The 16,343-nt window shown below is 49.9% G+C and overlaps 1 protein-coding gene across 1 annotated transcript in view; it reads left to right on the top strand.

The window, feature by feature from the left end:
• Window positions 1-13,051, top strand: part of IFT43 (intraflagellar transport 43) — a 79,066-nt gene extending 66,015 nt beyond the window's left edge. The window contains exons 6-9 of the mRNA XM_019640266.1: window positions 11,590-11,662; window positions 11,934-12,009; window positions 12,505-12,567; window positions 12,726-13,051. Of these exons, the coding sequence (XP_019495811.1) occupies window positions 11,590-11,662; window positions 11,934-12,009; window positions 12,505-12,567; window positions 12,726-12,845 (332 nt within the window). The 3' untranslated portion in view covers window positions 12,846-13,051. The remainder of the gene's footprint in view (window positions 1-11,589; window positions 11,663-11,933; window positions 12,010-12,504; window positions 12,568-12,725) is intronic.
• The last annotated feature ends 3,292 nt before the right edge of the window (window positions 13,052-16,343 follow it).

Raw genomic sequence — 16,343 nt, 5'->3', positions numbered from 1 at the left:
TTGTGCAGTGTCTCCACACTGTACATGCGGCCTGCCCATCGGTCACTTAGCTGTCTCTGTTATCAGATCAGTTATCAAAGAGAGAGACCACATTCACATAGCTTTCATTACACTTTATTATTATAATTGTTCTATTTTATTATTTGTTGTTAATCTAACTGTGCCTAATTTATAAATTAAACTTTTTCATAGGTATGTGTTATAGGAAAAAGTATATATAGGGTTTGGTACTACCCACAGTTTCAGGCATCCACTGCGGATAAGGGGGGACCACTGTATTTAAACAAGCTCTCCAGGGGTAAAAATCCTCATTGGTAGTGTTTGCCAATTTCTGTGGTGTAAATACTCCCACTGTGGCTGGTTGCAAGCTTCCAATGTGACATCACTGGCCCCCGAGTTGGGCAAAGCTGGGCAGTAGCACACTAGTGCATCGTATTCCCACCATCTACCTACATTTGATGTAAATAATTTCAAGAGCATAGATAAAGTAAAATGTAGTAATATTTAGGAAGTGAGTTTTGAGTATTACCTTTGTTTTTAATATAATTTATCTAATTATAAAGGTATATGACTTAATCTTCAATAATGTTTAACAACCTGCATGCAGAATTCCTTAAAACGTAGCCTTCGGTCCTTACAACCCAGTCCGAGGTTGCTGCTCCAGGAAGCAGAGTGGCTGGAATTCAGACATGGCGTCTGAGAAGCTAGTCACTCTGCTCTCACTGCCTTCCTCCCTGCTGTTGAAAGTGGTAGGTTCGTGCGTCGGCCCTGCTTGTTGTGGAAGCTCATGTCCACTCACTGTTGAAGCACCCTGTGGCGTATTTGCTCTCCTGTCCTGATCCTCAGATTTCTCTGCTGGTCATGTCCTCAGCCCTGCTGACGCTCTCACTGTGAACTCTTGTCCACACTACCCGGGCTGAGTAGAGAAAAGCCGGAGACTTGGTCTTGAAAGCTCTGAGACATGAAGCAGAATCATCAGGTTTGACCGTTCCTCTCTTTCCTGTTGTGCTTTCTTTTCTATGAAATCCATTGCGATTGCTTTTAGGGAATGAATTCTTGTGCCTGTGCTGGGTCCTCCAGAGAGAACTCAGTCATCCCTGACCTTACCCTGGTTCAGCGTCTTGGCCAGGCCTCCTGCTCCTTTGGCAGAGCTGGGACAGAGTGCTGTATGCCCTTCGTGGTGCGCCAAAATCTCTGGGTCACACCAGACTTCTCAAACTTAACCATCACAGATGTTTCTGCCGGAAACACGGTTGACAGTGACCTCTCTGGGACTCCCATTTTCTGTGTTCATGTGAACAGCTGTCTTGCATATCTGCATCTGAAGAGGTAGAATGAGAAGAATGCAAAAAATTCCTGTGGCACGCTTGCGTGCATGTTGTAAATGAAGCCAGTTGCATTAACCTTCCTCCAGGAACACGGAGAGAGAAAGCTCCGACAGCAATCTGTCGTGCTATAGTCTGTTTGGAGGAGTGTGATTAATAATAAATCATCCAACATCAAGCACTGACAAAAGTCAAAGAGAGCTGACTCACCCTGAACTCATTACAGAGATCACAGTATTGATTCTGTAGCTCCTTGGATTCTGTCCTGGTTGAATACAGAAGACAGGATCAGGATAGGACAGAAACAAGCCCACTGAGTTTTGTGAGACTGTCCTAGATGTGACTGCGAGCAGTAGTCCTGCTTCCCGGGAGAGGCCCAGATACTTTTCCACCCAGTTGTGAAGGGAGTGGATGAATGAGGAGTGAGAGGAGGTGAGAGGACCTAAGTGCAGACAGGCCCATATGGATGAGAACCACTGCCCAGGGAGGTCTTAGACCACTGAGGTTCTTATTTGACTAGAAAGAAATAGAGGCTCCGTGTTCTACAATGTCTGTTTCAAAAGATGGAGTCTGTATAAAGAGCCATAATGTTCTCTGCAATGAGAAAGGACAGAGTTGTAGAGTGGCTTCAAACAGTCTTTGTGACCAAACCCACAGCAAGGTGTGGCCTGGGATGATTGGTGACTGTGTGTGTTCTCAGTTTACATTCCTCAGTTTGAAGACTGACAGCCAGATACCGCTCAGGTGAGATGGGAAGGGGCAGGCATGGTTATGCATCTGAGGTTGGACTCAGCACATCACTTAGCCCTCAGTTGGAGAAGTCTTCCTCTGACACGGCACACGTGGAAATTAGTTCTTAAAGAAGGACCTGAGACAGCAAAACCTGGGTAGAGCAGAGACCTAAAGGGACAGGTACAGGGGACCCTCTCACCCTAGCAAGAGATGAACTTGATATGGCCAGATGGTGGATCTTCCTTTCTAGCTTTAGGTTCTACCAGCTTTCTAAAAATTCACAGATGTTCAGAGTGTGTGTGTGTGTGTGTGTGTGTGTGTGTGTGTGTGTGTGTGTTGTACTCCTCTCTATACACACACACATGCAGGACACATATTGGGAATGTGATTCCTAAGTCCATAAGTGTGGTTGACAGACTAGGTTTACCTAAAAGACCCTTTAAGAGAAAGCTCTTGAAAGATGATTACAGAATTGAGACACCATCATTTAAAAGTGCCTGAGGCGAACGCCTTTGAAAATTGCAGCAGCGGAGGGACAGAGAAAGAACCACGCAGCCCTTGATTGTGGCGCAGCTCCCTCAGGACCCGGCCTCCCCCTCCCCCCCTGTTTCTCATCTGATAAGAGAGAGAGCAGCAGTAAGACTCCTCATCTATCTTATGAAAATCCGATTGGAATGGCTGTGATCAAAACCAGCTGGCTGTCACCAGCAGTGGCCCTGCATGGAGAGAACCGCTCAGAAGCGTTCCGTGGGTGGGGGTGTCACGGGTGGCACCGATCAAAGTGGCATTTTTTTAATAAATATATATAAGGAAAATACAAAACTAAGGATGTAGAATAAAAGCAGCGTAGTTTGTCTTGTTTTTCTGAGTGTAACATGAAGAGGATGAAATAGAATCAGATATGCCTGGTTTCTAACATGCTCCTACTGGCGCCTCTGAGAAGGTGTTTTCTGTCACATTAATACCGTGTCACTCACCGTGGGCCCTATTGAAGAGAGTGGAGAGTTCCTCACTTTCTGTTCCTTCCAGCCACTTCATTCCTCGTCGTTTTTAAAGTCCTTTACCCCTCCTTGTCCTTAACATATCTCAGTAGATTAAAGCTGGAACCACCATGAAGCTCTGAGAGCTGTGAGAGTGGTGAAGAGCTTTCCTGTTCATTGTTCTTTGTTTCCTTCAACTGTCGGTAACCAGTGATACTGATGTTCCCTAGAGGTCACCCCAGCAGGTGACACTGGCCTAATGGGATCTTTCCCTGTAGAGAAAGAACCCTTCTTGGGCTGGGGTTGTTTCTCGCGAGCACTACCTTTGAGCTGCTTGAGAGGCTCAATCCTGGTTGACGACCCTTTGCGTGGCCATTACTGATTCTTACCCAGCGCTTGGTGGACTTAGGGTGGTGGGGAAATTTCATTCTGGGGTGTTGCATGCATTGCTCCATCACACATGCGCTGTCATCCCTCTGTGGGTAATATGAGATCAGGCCTTCCACACCATGATACACCACCAGCTGAGCTGCCACTCTTTGCAAAGCCCCTTCTCCGCTCATGAACCAGCCAGCGCCACACTGTGCTGAGACGTGGCTCGCCTCAGCAACTCAAGTCAACCCGAACCTTCCTCTCCAGTCCTTCGTCAGCCAGGAGAGTCGCCACCGCTTGGGAGCCGTGAGGAACAATCAACTATTTTGATCTTCCTAAAGTCTGTCATCTCTTTCCCCAGCGGCGTTGGGAGAGATTCGGCCTGGCAGCAGCACGGAGACATTTCAATGTATGGAACCCCCCTCCCCCCGCAGGCTGGCACCTCAGGACAGGGCATCTTTCCTTTCTGCCTCTGTCATATACCTCTTCGGGGATCTGCTCATACCCAGCTCCCGAGCAGACTCACTCCACCCCATCTTGGGCCACGCACTTTGCTCGTGGTCAGTGCTGTTTCTCAGCCTTTGCAGCGTGGCTCTCCAGCCGACATCACAGTTTTCAGACCGTTTTCTTCCATGTCTGTCGCCCCTCTCCTCCCCTGCCAGTAACAAGTACAGGCCGGACCCAGCTTGAATCAGATGAAATCACAAAGGATAAGTCTTCAGAAAGCGGACCTGCCAGGCACCTGCAGGCAGGTTTTTGCCCCTGGAACCCTGACGCAGGGAGAGTCGGGGAGCAACGGTGCTGGGCCCAGGCTCAGCCGGGAGCTCCTTGGAGACCATCTCTTTCCCTTGTTCCTTTGCGTGTTTGAAGCCTGTTGCCTACTGCTTTCCCCTTTTCTTCTCCCTTTTAAAAAATTCTCCATTTTTTCACTTAGAAAAAAAATTATTTATACGATTGAGATCCACTAATTAAAGCCATTTTCTGGTATTTGGTTACTGGAGCGTTTGATGTCTCTCTGACAAGACCATGAAATGCACGGAGTGTCCACAGGGACAGAATTTGCTGAACACGGCTCTTTGTAAATGAGGGGACACAGTGTCGCCGCAGCTCATGAATATGAAACGCCCATGATGCCACCTCAGTGGACTTGGGAACACAGATGAATCCTGTCATGTGCTAAATGAGACCAATTTCTTTCACTTAACTTCATCTTCAATCAGACCTTCTTCCATTTGCCTGTTTAAAATTCCCCATACGTGATGCAGAAGGTAACGGCATTCAGTAAAACAAAGTTTTGCAGCTGCATAGAAAAATGATAATGATTTCTGGTTTCCAGTTGCCATCTCCTAAAACTGTGGATGTTGTTGCCTTCTGCTTATGAACTCCGCTGAGGCCTGTTGACTTTGGGCACAGAATTAGGGGTTTTCTGGACCGCTCTTATTGGGGTGTCCTTAAGCAGCATGTCCAGATCCCATTCATGTGGATTGGCTATTAAACTTGGCCATGAATGGTGAATGTAAGCCCTTAACAGCTGGTGGATGCTCTGCAGTGGCCAGGACGCTGAGTGGGAAGGCAGGCTGGGGAGAGATTGTGTGTAACCAGGCAGGGCCTTTGCCGTCGGGAGCTCAGTTAGTGGGTAAAGTAAGAGGGACCACGTTGTCAGTAAGCACCCCGAGGAACCTGACAAGGCAGGCCAGCCACTTGTATTATTTACTACTAGGTGTCACGGTGAGAAAGTGGTGGAATAGAAAAGTCTTTAGGTGGCGCTCTAGAAACCCTTCTGCACATGACCCAGAAATTCCATTCAGAAATTTTCAACCATGAAAATCAGCAAAGAGCACAGCCTCAAGGGACACAGAGAAGAGGGAAGGGCTCCCTCTGGGGCCCAGGGGCCTGTTGGGATGCTGCCTTTGTTCTTTCCTTCCTGTAGGACTTAGATTTACACTCCAGGTGAAGACTCCATGTCATGTTCTGGGCATACTCATTTCAGGCTGAGTCCAATCTAAGGAATCACTTTTCCGTCCTAGTTGGACCCAAACTGGCAAATGACAACTGGATTTGAAGGCAGGCTCTCACAAATGCATCAGAGAGAGCTGGGGCCAGCTTCTTAGGAGAGGCGGGCGGCTTCTCCTGTCAGGCCACAGGGGCTGAAAAGCAACCCTCTGGGACTTGACTGGGCAGGTAAGCATTTTAGTGCCCTGTGTGATGGTATGACCCGTAATGAATGTATTCCGGGGCAATGGCGGCTTCTCACACCTTTGAAACCAGTTGTAAATGACCCAGCTGGTGTTCCCACATGTACCTACTATTTATTTCTCTTATTTATTTAAGCTTCTCTCATTTTTTTCTGTGGTTTCATCTGGTAGTTTGTTGGGTAGATCTGTTGACAGACCAGTGTTCTGGTGTCATCATGAGTTTCCCATTTGGCAATAATCTTTTTCTTTGAACTCAGTTCTTACTGCCGTTGCTGTGCCTTTACTGGGGGCTCCCAAAAATGAGATTTTACATACAATGGGACAAGCTAGAGATCTAAGAAGAAAGAAACACAGGGAGGTTGATGAAGAGCAGTGTGACTCAGCCTCCAGATGGAAGCACGCATGGACCAAATTTGAGTGACACTTCCTCTGTAACTTTGCCCCAACGCACCCATCATTTCTTGTATATGCACAGGCCCTTCCCAGCGGGAGCAGCTCTCAAGTGGGACAAAGTCTTTGCTTGGGTGTTATCAAATCCAGAAAGTAGCCGAGGATTGCTTGGTTGTTCTTGTGAAAAGAACCCTATTTACGCAATTTTAGGATTCAGTAGCATTTATACTCTAGTTGGAACGATATAGAGAAGATTGGCATGGCTCTTACTTGTGTGACTTTCAGATTTGAGGGGCATCTGTTCATTCAGTTCTGTTCAGTTGTCCTTTAGTTTGCCAGTCCCTGGGAACGCAGAAGTGACTGGGATGTGGTCTTTGCCCTCAGCTAGTTCACCATCCAGGGGGCAGCCCTACGGCCAGTTTCATGTACTGTGCCTACTGCAAGGCAGCGAGGCCTACCCTGTGGCCTTGAATAAAGAGTGATGGAAAGATGTGGTAGGAAGCTCTGAATTCTGCCTGTTGGATCCCAAGGTGATTCACAAAGGAAGGGGTGTGCATGTTCCTTTTCTGTTCATTTTTATTTGTTTATGTATAGCTCCCCCCCCTCCCCCGCCCCCCGCAACTTTGCCATGCTAAGTCCATCTTGGTTTCCCCTAATGTGCCTCAGAAGGGGTCTTGCTTATAACAGGCTTCCAGTCCATGTTTCCTGGCTGGTTAATGCAGGTCCTTTCTCAGCTGGCACCAGGCACCCTCTCTCCTGCCTCACCCCGTGCCCCTCTCCCTGGGCCCCACAGGCCAATCACACCCGCCCTCCTTACATTTCTTCAGTGTTGCAAGATACTTCTCACCTCAGCACCTTTGCACTTGAACCTTCCTGGTTGGATCCTGTTTATCCTTCAGCTTTCAGCTGCATGGTCCCTAACTCAGGGAGCTTCCCTGACTCCTCACCCCACCCCCCAAGATTCTAATTTAGATTCTCCCCGGGCTGGATGAAGTGCATTGTGGAGCACCTGTTCAATAGAATACTAGGTGGTCACTTAAAGAGTAAGATGTGCCCGTATGTTATGAGGAAGGATAAAAGGAAGTTGTGGAGCAAGACGTATGTAAAGTGATCCCATTTGCAAACATTTTTTAAAGGACGTGTGTATTGTGGCATGCATAAATTCTTTTCAGTAAGTATGCTACATACAAGAAATTGTTAATAGCGACTACCTCCAGGGAGACAATAGGGGCTCATATACAGAAAGGAAAATTTAAACTTTTCTGTAGCATTTGAATTTATTACCACAAATGATATTACTTTTACCTTTAAAAAAATAAGAGTTAGGTCTCCCTGTTACTTTCTGTCACAGAATCCAGTTAGTTTCCATCACAGTATGTATTAGAATTTATTTGCGTTTACTATTCCCCACTGCACTGGTGCTCCGTGAAGACAAGGACCGTGTCTGTTTTGTTTGCTGTTGTTATTGGCACTGCTTGGTACCTTTGGCACTAGCATGGTACCTTTCACATAGTAGGTGCTCAATCAGTATTCCTTGAGTGAATGAATGAATGAATGAATGAACCAATGAACAAATGAACAGGCAAACAAATGGAGTTTGCCCACGCAGTGTGGCTAACCAGGCAACATGTGGGGCACACAAGCAGGTTGCACATGTGAGATGGCTAACATAAGAGGCAGGGAACAAGTGCGAAGACCAAAGAAAACCTGTTTAGTTTAAGGTATAGGAGCTGGGAAAGAGAGCAGCAGATGATCTGCATGGGGACGGTGACCTGCGTGGGGACGGTGACCTGCATGGGGATGGTGACCTGCGTGGGGATGGTGACCTGCATGGGGATGGCGACCTAAATGGGCATGGCGACCTGCATGGGTATGATGACCTAAGTGGGCATGGTGACCTCTGGGGGAATGGTGACCTGTGTGGGGATGGCGACCTATGTGGGGCTGGTAACCTGCGTGGGGATGGCGACCCGCGTGGGGATGGCGATCTTTGTGGAGATGGTGATCTGCATGAGGAGGCGCTACTTGCCGGCAGAACTGAGGTAAAGGCTGAGGGCACCCACTCCCATGGCACTGGAGGCATCAGAGCCCTATTGCCTCACCTTCCCCTGTGGCTCTTCTGGGCGCCCAGCCACCTCCTCCTCCGTAGGGCTAGTTTGCTAGGCATGGGTGGGGGGGGGCATTCTTTTTATTCAGCTCCATTTGGCCTTGTATCGGGAAGTGGTGAGTCAGGACATAAGGCGACAGAAAGACTTAGCTTGTTTATGGTTACTGGAATCAAGAGAAATACCCAAGAACAGAGGACATTGAGTCTCAGGCAGAGTGAAAGCTGTTCAGCTGTAGGCAGTTGTCTCACCCCTCCTGTAGGAGGCATCTCTGAGGGCCCTGTACCTTTGCAAGGAAAGTGTGGGTGGGGTGTGGGCGAGCTTGGGGTGTGCAAGCCGACTGCAGTTGGAGGCCTGGCTCTGTCTGTCATTAATGGTCTCGCCTCATGGGAGCCTCAGTGTCCTCATCTGGAAAATGGGCAGAAGTAATGAGAAAATGAAGGAAGAGCCCTATGGTTTCTCTCCGTGCTCAATATTATATCCGTTAAATGAATACGAATAGTTGTAGAATGTTTATTATGTACTGAGCATAGCACTTAGTATTTTATAAAGATTATTGCATTTAATACCTTCAACAACCGTATGTGGTGAACATAATTATATTCACCTGAGGCCCAGAAAAGATAAAGTGTCATAGCTAGTCACTGGGGGAGCCAGGATTCAAATCAGGCCGCACTGCCTCTGAGCTGTGCTGCTAACCACTGGACAGGAGTCCACCCATGTACTTAGCTAACTCACTGTTTCTGTTCTTTTTCTTATTAGCCTCATAGAAGAAAATGAGAATAAAGTTAATATAATTATTAAAGTTTTGAAAATAGCAGTAGCTTTTCAACAGCACTAGAGCGAACTGCTGTATTCCTCCTATTGTCTCTATTAAAATTGTGTGCTTTTGAATGTTAAACTTGACACCCTGACCAGACTGGGTCACTGGTCAAGTAGCCATGCTGATTGCAGGCGGGGCTGAATCCTCCTATGTAGGTCATTTAGTAAAGAAATGGATTTCTCAAGTCCATTTTCTTTTTCTAGGTTTGTTCATGTATGTGTGTGGGGCGGGCAGAGGGGAAGGGAAGGAAGGAGAGGAAGAGAACAAAAATTCCCAAGAACGTATTATGTGCACATGAGCAAGTACTTGTCTGTGATTATAAATCAGAAACTGTGAAATTGTGAAGTTCTTTGAAGTTTGCCCAAAACCTGCTCCACGGCCACCTGTTCCACTGGGGGCCGGGAGTTGGATGACCTGACTGCGGCGATGCCTCAAGCTGTCACTGCCCTGGAACGTTGCAGCTTGCCTTGGCCTGGCTGTCATCGCTGGCTCTGTCCCACTCCGGCGGTTCACCGGGTTCTGTCGGGCACCAGGCTTCCAATTAGAGAGAAATCCCACTGTGTGGCCAGCCCCACCAGTGCCACTCTGAGAGGCCCCTTTGCCAAGACCGGAACTGCCCTCTGATCTGTCACAGATGGGCCGGGCCCACGGTCCTGTGTGCGCATTTGGAGGAGGGGGATGGGGACGAAGAGGGAAGCCCGTGGGGAGTCAGAGTGGACGTTGGGCAGCAGTGCCGTTCCTCAGAGCTGGGAGACGCTGGGCAGAGTTGACAGGACCCAAATGCTAGCGTTGTGGAGGGAAAGGGGACTTTGGGAAGACCCTGTCCTGAGCCCTAGACTCAGCGGGGGGCATTTTCTTACCAACTTCTGAATATTCATTTCAGGCTGGACTCCACACCCGAGGAGAGCCAGGAGCAGCTAACTGGCTCACTCTAAAACTGTCACACTGCTGATGGCGCATGGCACAGCGAGCTTCCTCCCTGCCCGGCTGCAGGGCCTGTGCAGCCTCCCAAGCCTGGAGCCCCGCTCACTTTGGGCTCCAGGATGGCGCTGTCAGCAGCAACTCTCACCATGGACTGCTTTACTCATGCAGAGTGAAAGAGAGCAAGAAAGCTAAATTTCTATTTAGCATAAGAAATAGAATCTTAGAGAATCCCATCTCTAATTCTTGAGCAGGTAGAGAGATACAATCTAAGCTCTGAACAGCTTCTTTCTAGAGGACCTTGTGAATGTGGTTCATCATTTTGGGGTGGTGTATGTGACTTCTTTATTTCCCCTATCAGCCATGTCTTTTATTTTTGACCTTATTCATCCCTTTAATCGCTCTCTGTCTCCACCTGTCTCTCCCCTCTGTGTCGTATTTTCTGTCTCCCTCACATACTTCCTCTCCCTTTTTCCAGATGCAGCATCTGTAACCCCACAGTCAGAAGCAATAATAAAGACACCAGGCTTGGAACTGACACATACGTATATTCAGGCTTCTCCTGACTACAGCAATTGCAAATTCTAAATACTGAACAGCCTGAAAGTGGCAAGGGTCTTCCCAGCTGTTCTTGGAATAATTCTGCATCTCTTTTAAAAATAAAATTAAATTCAATCCATGGAAGCAGAAATGAAGGCCTTCTTCACTTTCCTCTCCTCTCTGGGATTTTTCCTCCTTTTAATATTTGCAGTTGGTTTGGGAATTCCGGGACTGTCTCAGCCCACTTTTTTCCTGCCCTATCTTTATTTTTACTCTGCGCCTCTGTGCAGACTGGTTAAAACAAAGAAAACCCTTCTACGTTTCGGTGATACTCATTTGGAGAAGGAAATGCTTCTGTAGGCTGTTGGGTTGTCCCCACGAGAAGTGGACTATTTTTGTCCCTGAAGCCAGTTGCCACAATTGAGTGATGGGATGTCTTTGTTAAATTGATGAAAGAAATGGCTTCGGGTCTCCTCATATGTCTGTATGTCTGTCTCATATGGAGAGTTCAGAGAAGAAAAACCTCTGAGAGATAGCAAGAGAAGCGTCATCTTTAGAATCAGTCCTGTTTTAATATTAGACCTGGCAAATGAAGGGCCTGACCGCACATGTACTGCTGGGGAGCCAGGTCATGTCATTAGGTGTCAGATGTCCTTTAGATGCAGGCTCAGGGCCATGACCACTGTGACGATTGCAAAGACTATGACAAGCTAATGCACTTGTGGACCTTGGTCACAAGGAGGTGCGCCCGTAGTGACACCCACTGGCAATGCTACACTTTCTCGGTTCCCCTGTCTCGGACCAGCCTCATTCACCAGGTCCTCTCAGTTCTTTACATTTTCCCTTGGAGATCCACTCTAATGGCTCCTAATCTGGAGTGTACGTCAGGATCACCGAAAAATCTTAGGGAAAAAGTACATAAACGCCTACACCCCACCCAGGAAGTTCTAATCCAGCAGGCTCTGGGATAAAGCCTGGGGTTCAAGAATTGTTGAACTTGTACCTTTGATTCGAATGTGCACCTCTGGTTCAGTACCACAGCCCTAGACCGGGGGCCCCTGGAGGCCGGAGACTGTGTCTGGGTGTCCATTCTATCCCAGCCTACCGCCCCGTGGCTGGCACATTAGAGGTGGTAAGTAATACATGGAGAAGCAGGCAGGACCCCGTGCGTGTGGCTGACAGGTTCGCCGCCGCCTCTCATTGCAGATATCCCTGTTATCCCAGATCTGGAAGAAGTACAGGAAGAAGACTTTGTTTTGCAGGTGGCAGCCCCTCCCAGGTACGTTAAGTTAGGTGTGAGGTTGGCGGGAGGCAGGGAAAATGTGAATTAATACACTCCAAATGCCATCTCTAGGGGTGCTGCCCTCAGTGCAAATGCAGACGTTTCTGGTGATGACCTCCATCCCAGGGTTCCCATTTTATTAGACATTTTCTTCCCATTTTGGTCCTTGCCAGCTGCCAGGGACGCTGTAGGGACGGACGGTGGCCCAGCAGCACCCCTGGAACTGGTCCTGCCCGTGGTTCCCCCTCACATTCTCTCTTTCCTGCAGCGTCCAGGTGAACCGGGTGATGACCTACCGCGACCTGGACAATGACCTCATGAAGTACGCAGCCTTTCAGACCCTGGTGAGTAGAACGGCTTCTGCACGGAGGGGCAGGCCCAGGAAACACTCTTAGGGGGTGTTTTAGCGCCTCCAAAGCCATGAGCGGCTCCTCCCTGGGTCTCCGAGGCTGCCTGGCAGCAGTCCCTTTGCTGCAGACATTACAGCATCTCCGGACCTGACACGTTCCAGCATGCCCCAGCGCAGGCTCCCGCTTCCATGGCTGCTCACTTGGTGTCACTAGATACGCTGGTCCTAGAGATGTGCTGCTGTCACGCCCTGCCCTCCTGGTGTTGGCCTTCCCCCAAAGAGCACCCAGCCTGCAGGATGTCATGGCGTTCCCTCAGCTCTCAGTGGCCATGTGGTCCACTCCAGTTTTACTCTTTCCTAAGGCATTCCTGCAGGTCTGGGTTTGGGAAGCTCTACCACACAACCTGGTTCTCCTGACTTTGCAGGAGACAGTCGTCCAAAGGCTGCCGAGGGACACAGCCATTTATTTATTTTTGTTTTGCATTCCCAGGATGGAGAGATCGACCTGAAGCTCCTCACCAAAGTCCTCGCGCCAGAACACGAAGTTCGAGAAGTACGTACAGTGGCAGCTCCTCCCTCTCTGGGTCGCATCATCCCTTAACCAGCTGGCCCCAGGCTGACTCTGCCTCCCCAGCCAGCGGGTGTGGGAGGTGGGCCGTGATTGCAGGGAAAGGCCTCCTATGTCCTACCCCGCGGTACCTCTCTTGCCAGGACGACATCAGCTGGGACTGGGACCATCTGTACACTGAGGTGTCTTCAGAGCTCCTCACTGAGTGGGACCTGCTGCAGACAGACAAGGAGGACCCCGTGGGACGGTCTGCACACACCTAAGGAGCAGCACACCTTGGGGAACAACAGACCACTCCCCCTGCACAGAGTAACCTCCGCTTTGGACTTGAAAAAATGCAATAAGCCTAAAACTAAAGAAGCTTGCAAGCAGCTTAGAATTTTTCTATGGAATATTTTTAAATAAAAAATATTTATTTTCAGTAGACCACCTTGGATGATTCAGTTGTAATAAACTGCTTTCTTCTGTGGCCATCTCTTCCATTTCTTTCCAGTGCCCTTTTGGAAAGATTCGTCAAGAGTGAAGGAAGCAGCTTTTAAACAATCTGAAGGGAACGCTCCCCATCGCAGAAAAGCATGAGGGAAAGCTAGATTCAGGGAGAGAAGGAACAGCGTTCTTCCTGCAAGTTTAGTCCACAGAGGCCGCAGCAGTTCCCTGGAGCATCTACCTGTAAGCACCTGGACACGCATATGGGAGGTTGCGAGCGGCTGCCTGCTGGGTCCAGGGAGGGCCCGTTGGGACGCCTTTCTCACTGTGGACATTCAGTTATGTTAGTGAGACTGCACTGTCCCCTGGCAGCTGAGCTGAGGAGACAGAAGTGGGTGTGATAAGGCGACCCAACCCTCACGTCAGGGTTCGGTGGCTCTTCTGAGAGCACTCCCCTCTCTTCTCTTCTCACCCACGCCTGGGACCCCCAAAGCCTGTCTCCCTTCTGACACAGGTTTGCAGAGCCTCCTTTCTGGCTCTCATTAGCTGGGGCCAGCTTGGCAGCACCGGAAATTCCCCCAGAAACACTCTCTTTGGGAGCCTAGGACTCCCTCTGACCTTTCAGATACCCAGCTGCTTGTCTCCATTGCTCCCCAAGCAGCATCACCGCCTGTTTCCAAAATGCGCCAAGGTCTGGAGCAGAGCCCAGCCCTTTCTCTAAACAGAGACGTCTTTTGTTTTTGTTTTTCTCTTTCTCCCCAAGACATCTCCTCTGAGGACAGGGACGACCTCTCCCTGCCCGCCTCTCCTAGGTGCCTCTTGGATCGGGCCCATGCAGGCTGGCAGCAGCTAACTAAGCCCACTCCTCGGCCATGGGGCCATGGCGCGTGAGTGCCGCTCTTATCCTGCCTGGAAAGCCCTTCATTAAAATTCAGAAAAACAAAGAGGCTCAATACTTCAAAAACCCACTGGGGGGTTATTTTTGTATGACTACGGTGCCCTTCCCCAGTGAGCCAAGCGGACTCCAGAGCAGGCACAGAAAATGCTTGTCTGCTAATTATAAACTCAGGGATTTAGTGACTTTGGGGTCCCTTCCCCTCCTTTTCCAGAGTCACACGTTTAGCCCAAGTAGCCCCTCTTTGGAATAATTCCCGTGGTCACTGAGGTTTCTATCCAAGCTGGTTTTGCTTGAGCCTGCGTCATTCTGAAACCCAAAGGAGAAGGGCTTATTTCTAGTACCTTAATTACTGGCAAATTCGCCTGCCTCAGGACTCTGATAACCTTGGAGGTCTTCAGCTAGCCGGAGCGCGTGGCTGGGGTTGACTTCCTCCCTTCCTCCCTTTATTTTATACCAGCAGCAGCAATAAGGCCTAACATGCCAGGCACTGGGCTTGCATGTACGATTTATCTGCTTAATCCTCACAGCCACCCAGCGAAGCCAATACTGGCTTTATCCCATTTTACAGGTGAGAAAACCAAGGGTCAGACAGGTGAAGAGATTACCTAAGATTATCCACTTACTTTGTGGCAGAGCCGGACTTCAAAACCAAGTTACCCGACACCACGGTCCTTTTAACACCTGTGGTTTTGTTCCCCCTGTGCTGCCTTCAGCTTGGGAAAGGAATCGGGTTTATCGCGGGCGGAATTAGCAGTGCCCTGGGAGAAGCTGCCTGCCACCCCTCCACCCCTGACCAGGCATCCATTCTTTCTATGGAGTGACCACAGGGCAGAGGGCTTCTGTCAGGCCTGGGTGTGAAGAAGCCCCTCAACATGGCTGAGCTCGAGTCCTGGCCCCAGGGAGGTGAGGATGAAGCCAGTGGACCTAGGAGAGGAACAGAGCTGTTGACATGAGCTAATCCTGGACAAGAACAGGTTCAGACCGCGTGTGGCCAAGTCACCTGTCTGTGCCCAGGCCAGGCCCTGTCTGGGCTTCACTCCTTACAATGCATTTGAGCGTCACCTCGTCAGTCCCTGGTCAGTGACAGGTTGTTCCAGAACCTACATCCACCCAGTTCTTACCCGATTTCTGAGGTACCTTCCTTACGTTCCAACCAGCAGTGTCTCCCACCCAGACTTCAGAAGGCCTCCCAGGAAGATGGCCCACGAGGTGTGGCAGGATGAACGAGCCTTTACAGGTACCCACAACGTGCTTTTGTGCAGACACATGGGGGAGGCATGGCTGGGTCTCGGCACTGTCGCCTCCTTCATGTGGCGTGTTAACTGGTTCCTCACCAGTTTCTCCTAGACTGGCCCGTATCACCTCTGAGCAGGCTTGAGAAGTCCCAGCTGGTCTCTGACAGAATCTCCCACGGTGTCTCGGCGTTGGGTGGTTGCTGCAGAGCTGCTGTCCATAGGCTCCTTTGTAACATATTGATTGCTACTTCGTACGAGCCGGGCTGTGTTTTAGACAGCAGAGATAGACCTAGCCAGGCCAAGCCCCTTCCCTCTTAGCACATATACCTGAGGGTGAAAATGGACCAATAAGGAAACCAGCATGTCGGGTGGGAATAGACACTATGGAGAAAAATGACGCAGAACAGGGAAGGGAGTGCTGCGTTGGGGGGTGCAGTTTTAAATGGGGTGGTCAGGGGAGGCCTCCCTGAAATGGTGACATCTGAGCAAAGACCCGCAGAAGGTGTAGGAAGGAGCAAGATATGCCCCTGGGAGCAGTGTCCCAAGGAGTGGGAACTATTTGCACAGGCCAGCAGGAGGCCACGCACCCGGCTTGTCTGAGTAGCAGGAGGCCAGTGTGCCTGGGGTGGGGGGGACAAGGGGAGGGGAGATGCCCTGTCCTGTTGTGCCACGGCCTGGGCTTGTCACAGAAAAGACCTTGGGCGTGTGGGGTCCGCTCCCTCCAGAGACACATGCTTGCAGGTCCCCTCGTGCTTGCCAGGCAGCCTGGGAAAATGTTCCCACACGCGCCACGGCTCTTCATGCCTGGGCCTGGAGGGATTGAACGGTTACGGCTACCTTGAGGGAGAGGGGAACGCTGAGCTCTGTCGGCCACAGACCAGAGGAGGCTACTGCCAGCTCCCCACCAGTGTGTCGGGCAGACAGGGCGGCATTGGAAGGCTCCCTGGAAACCTGCAGCACCGATGGAAAGCCCAAGCAGGCGGTGCATCTGGGTGGGCCCGTGGCTAAACCTGAGGTCCTCTCTACCTCGGATTGTTGGCTCATCTTTGCTAAATCCCAGCACACTCCAGATAAGCTTTGGAACTAGGTGCGCTAGACAGAAACTGGTGCTAATGCCTGTTCAGCGTTGCTTCACTAAAATGTTCTGCTTACATTAAATCAAGGCCTTTCTCGCTTAGTGCTTAGGGGGGCTCCAGGGAGCA

Source organism: Hipposideros armiger, unplaced genomic scaffold, assembly GCF_001890085.2.
Source record: "Hipposideros armiger isolate ML-2016 unplaced genomic scaffold, ASM189008v1 scaffold_49, whole genome shotgun sequence".
NCBI lineage: Eukaryota > Metazoa > Chordata > Mammalia > Chiroptera > Hipposideridae > Hipposideros > Hipposideros armiger.
Note: the sequence above shows the minus strand (reverse complement) of the source record. Positions and strands in the feature narration are given on the sequence as shown.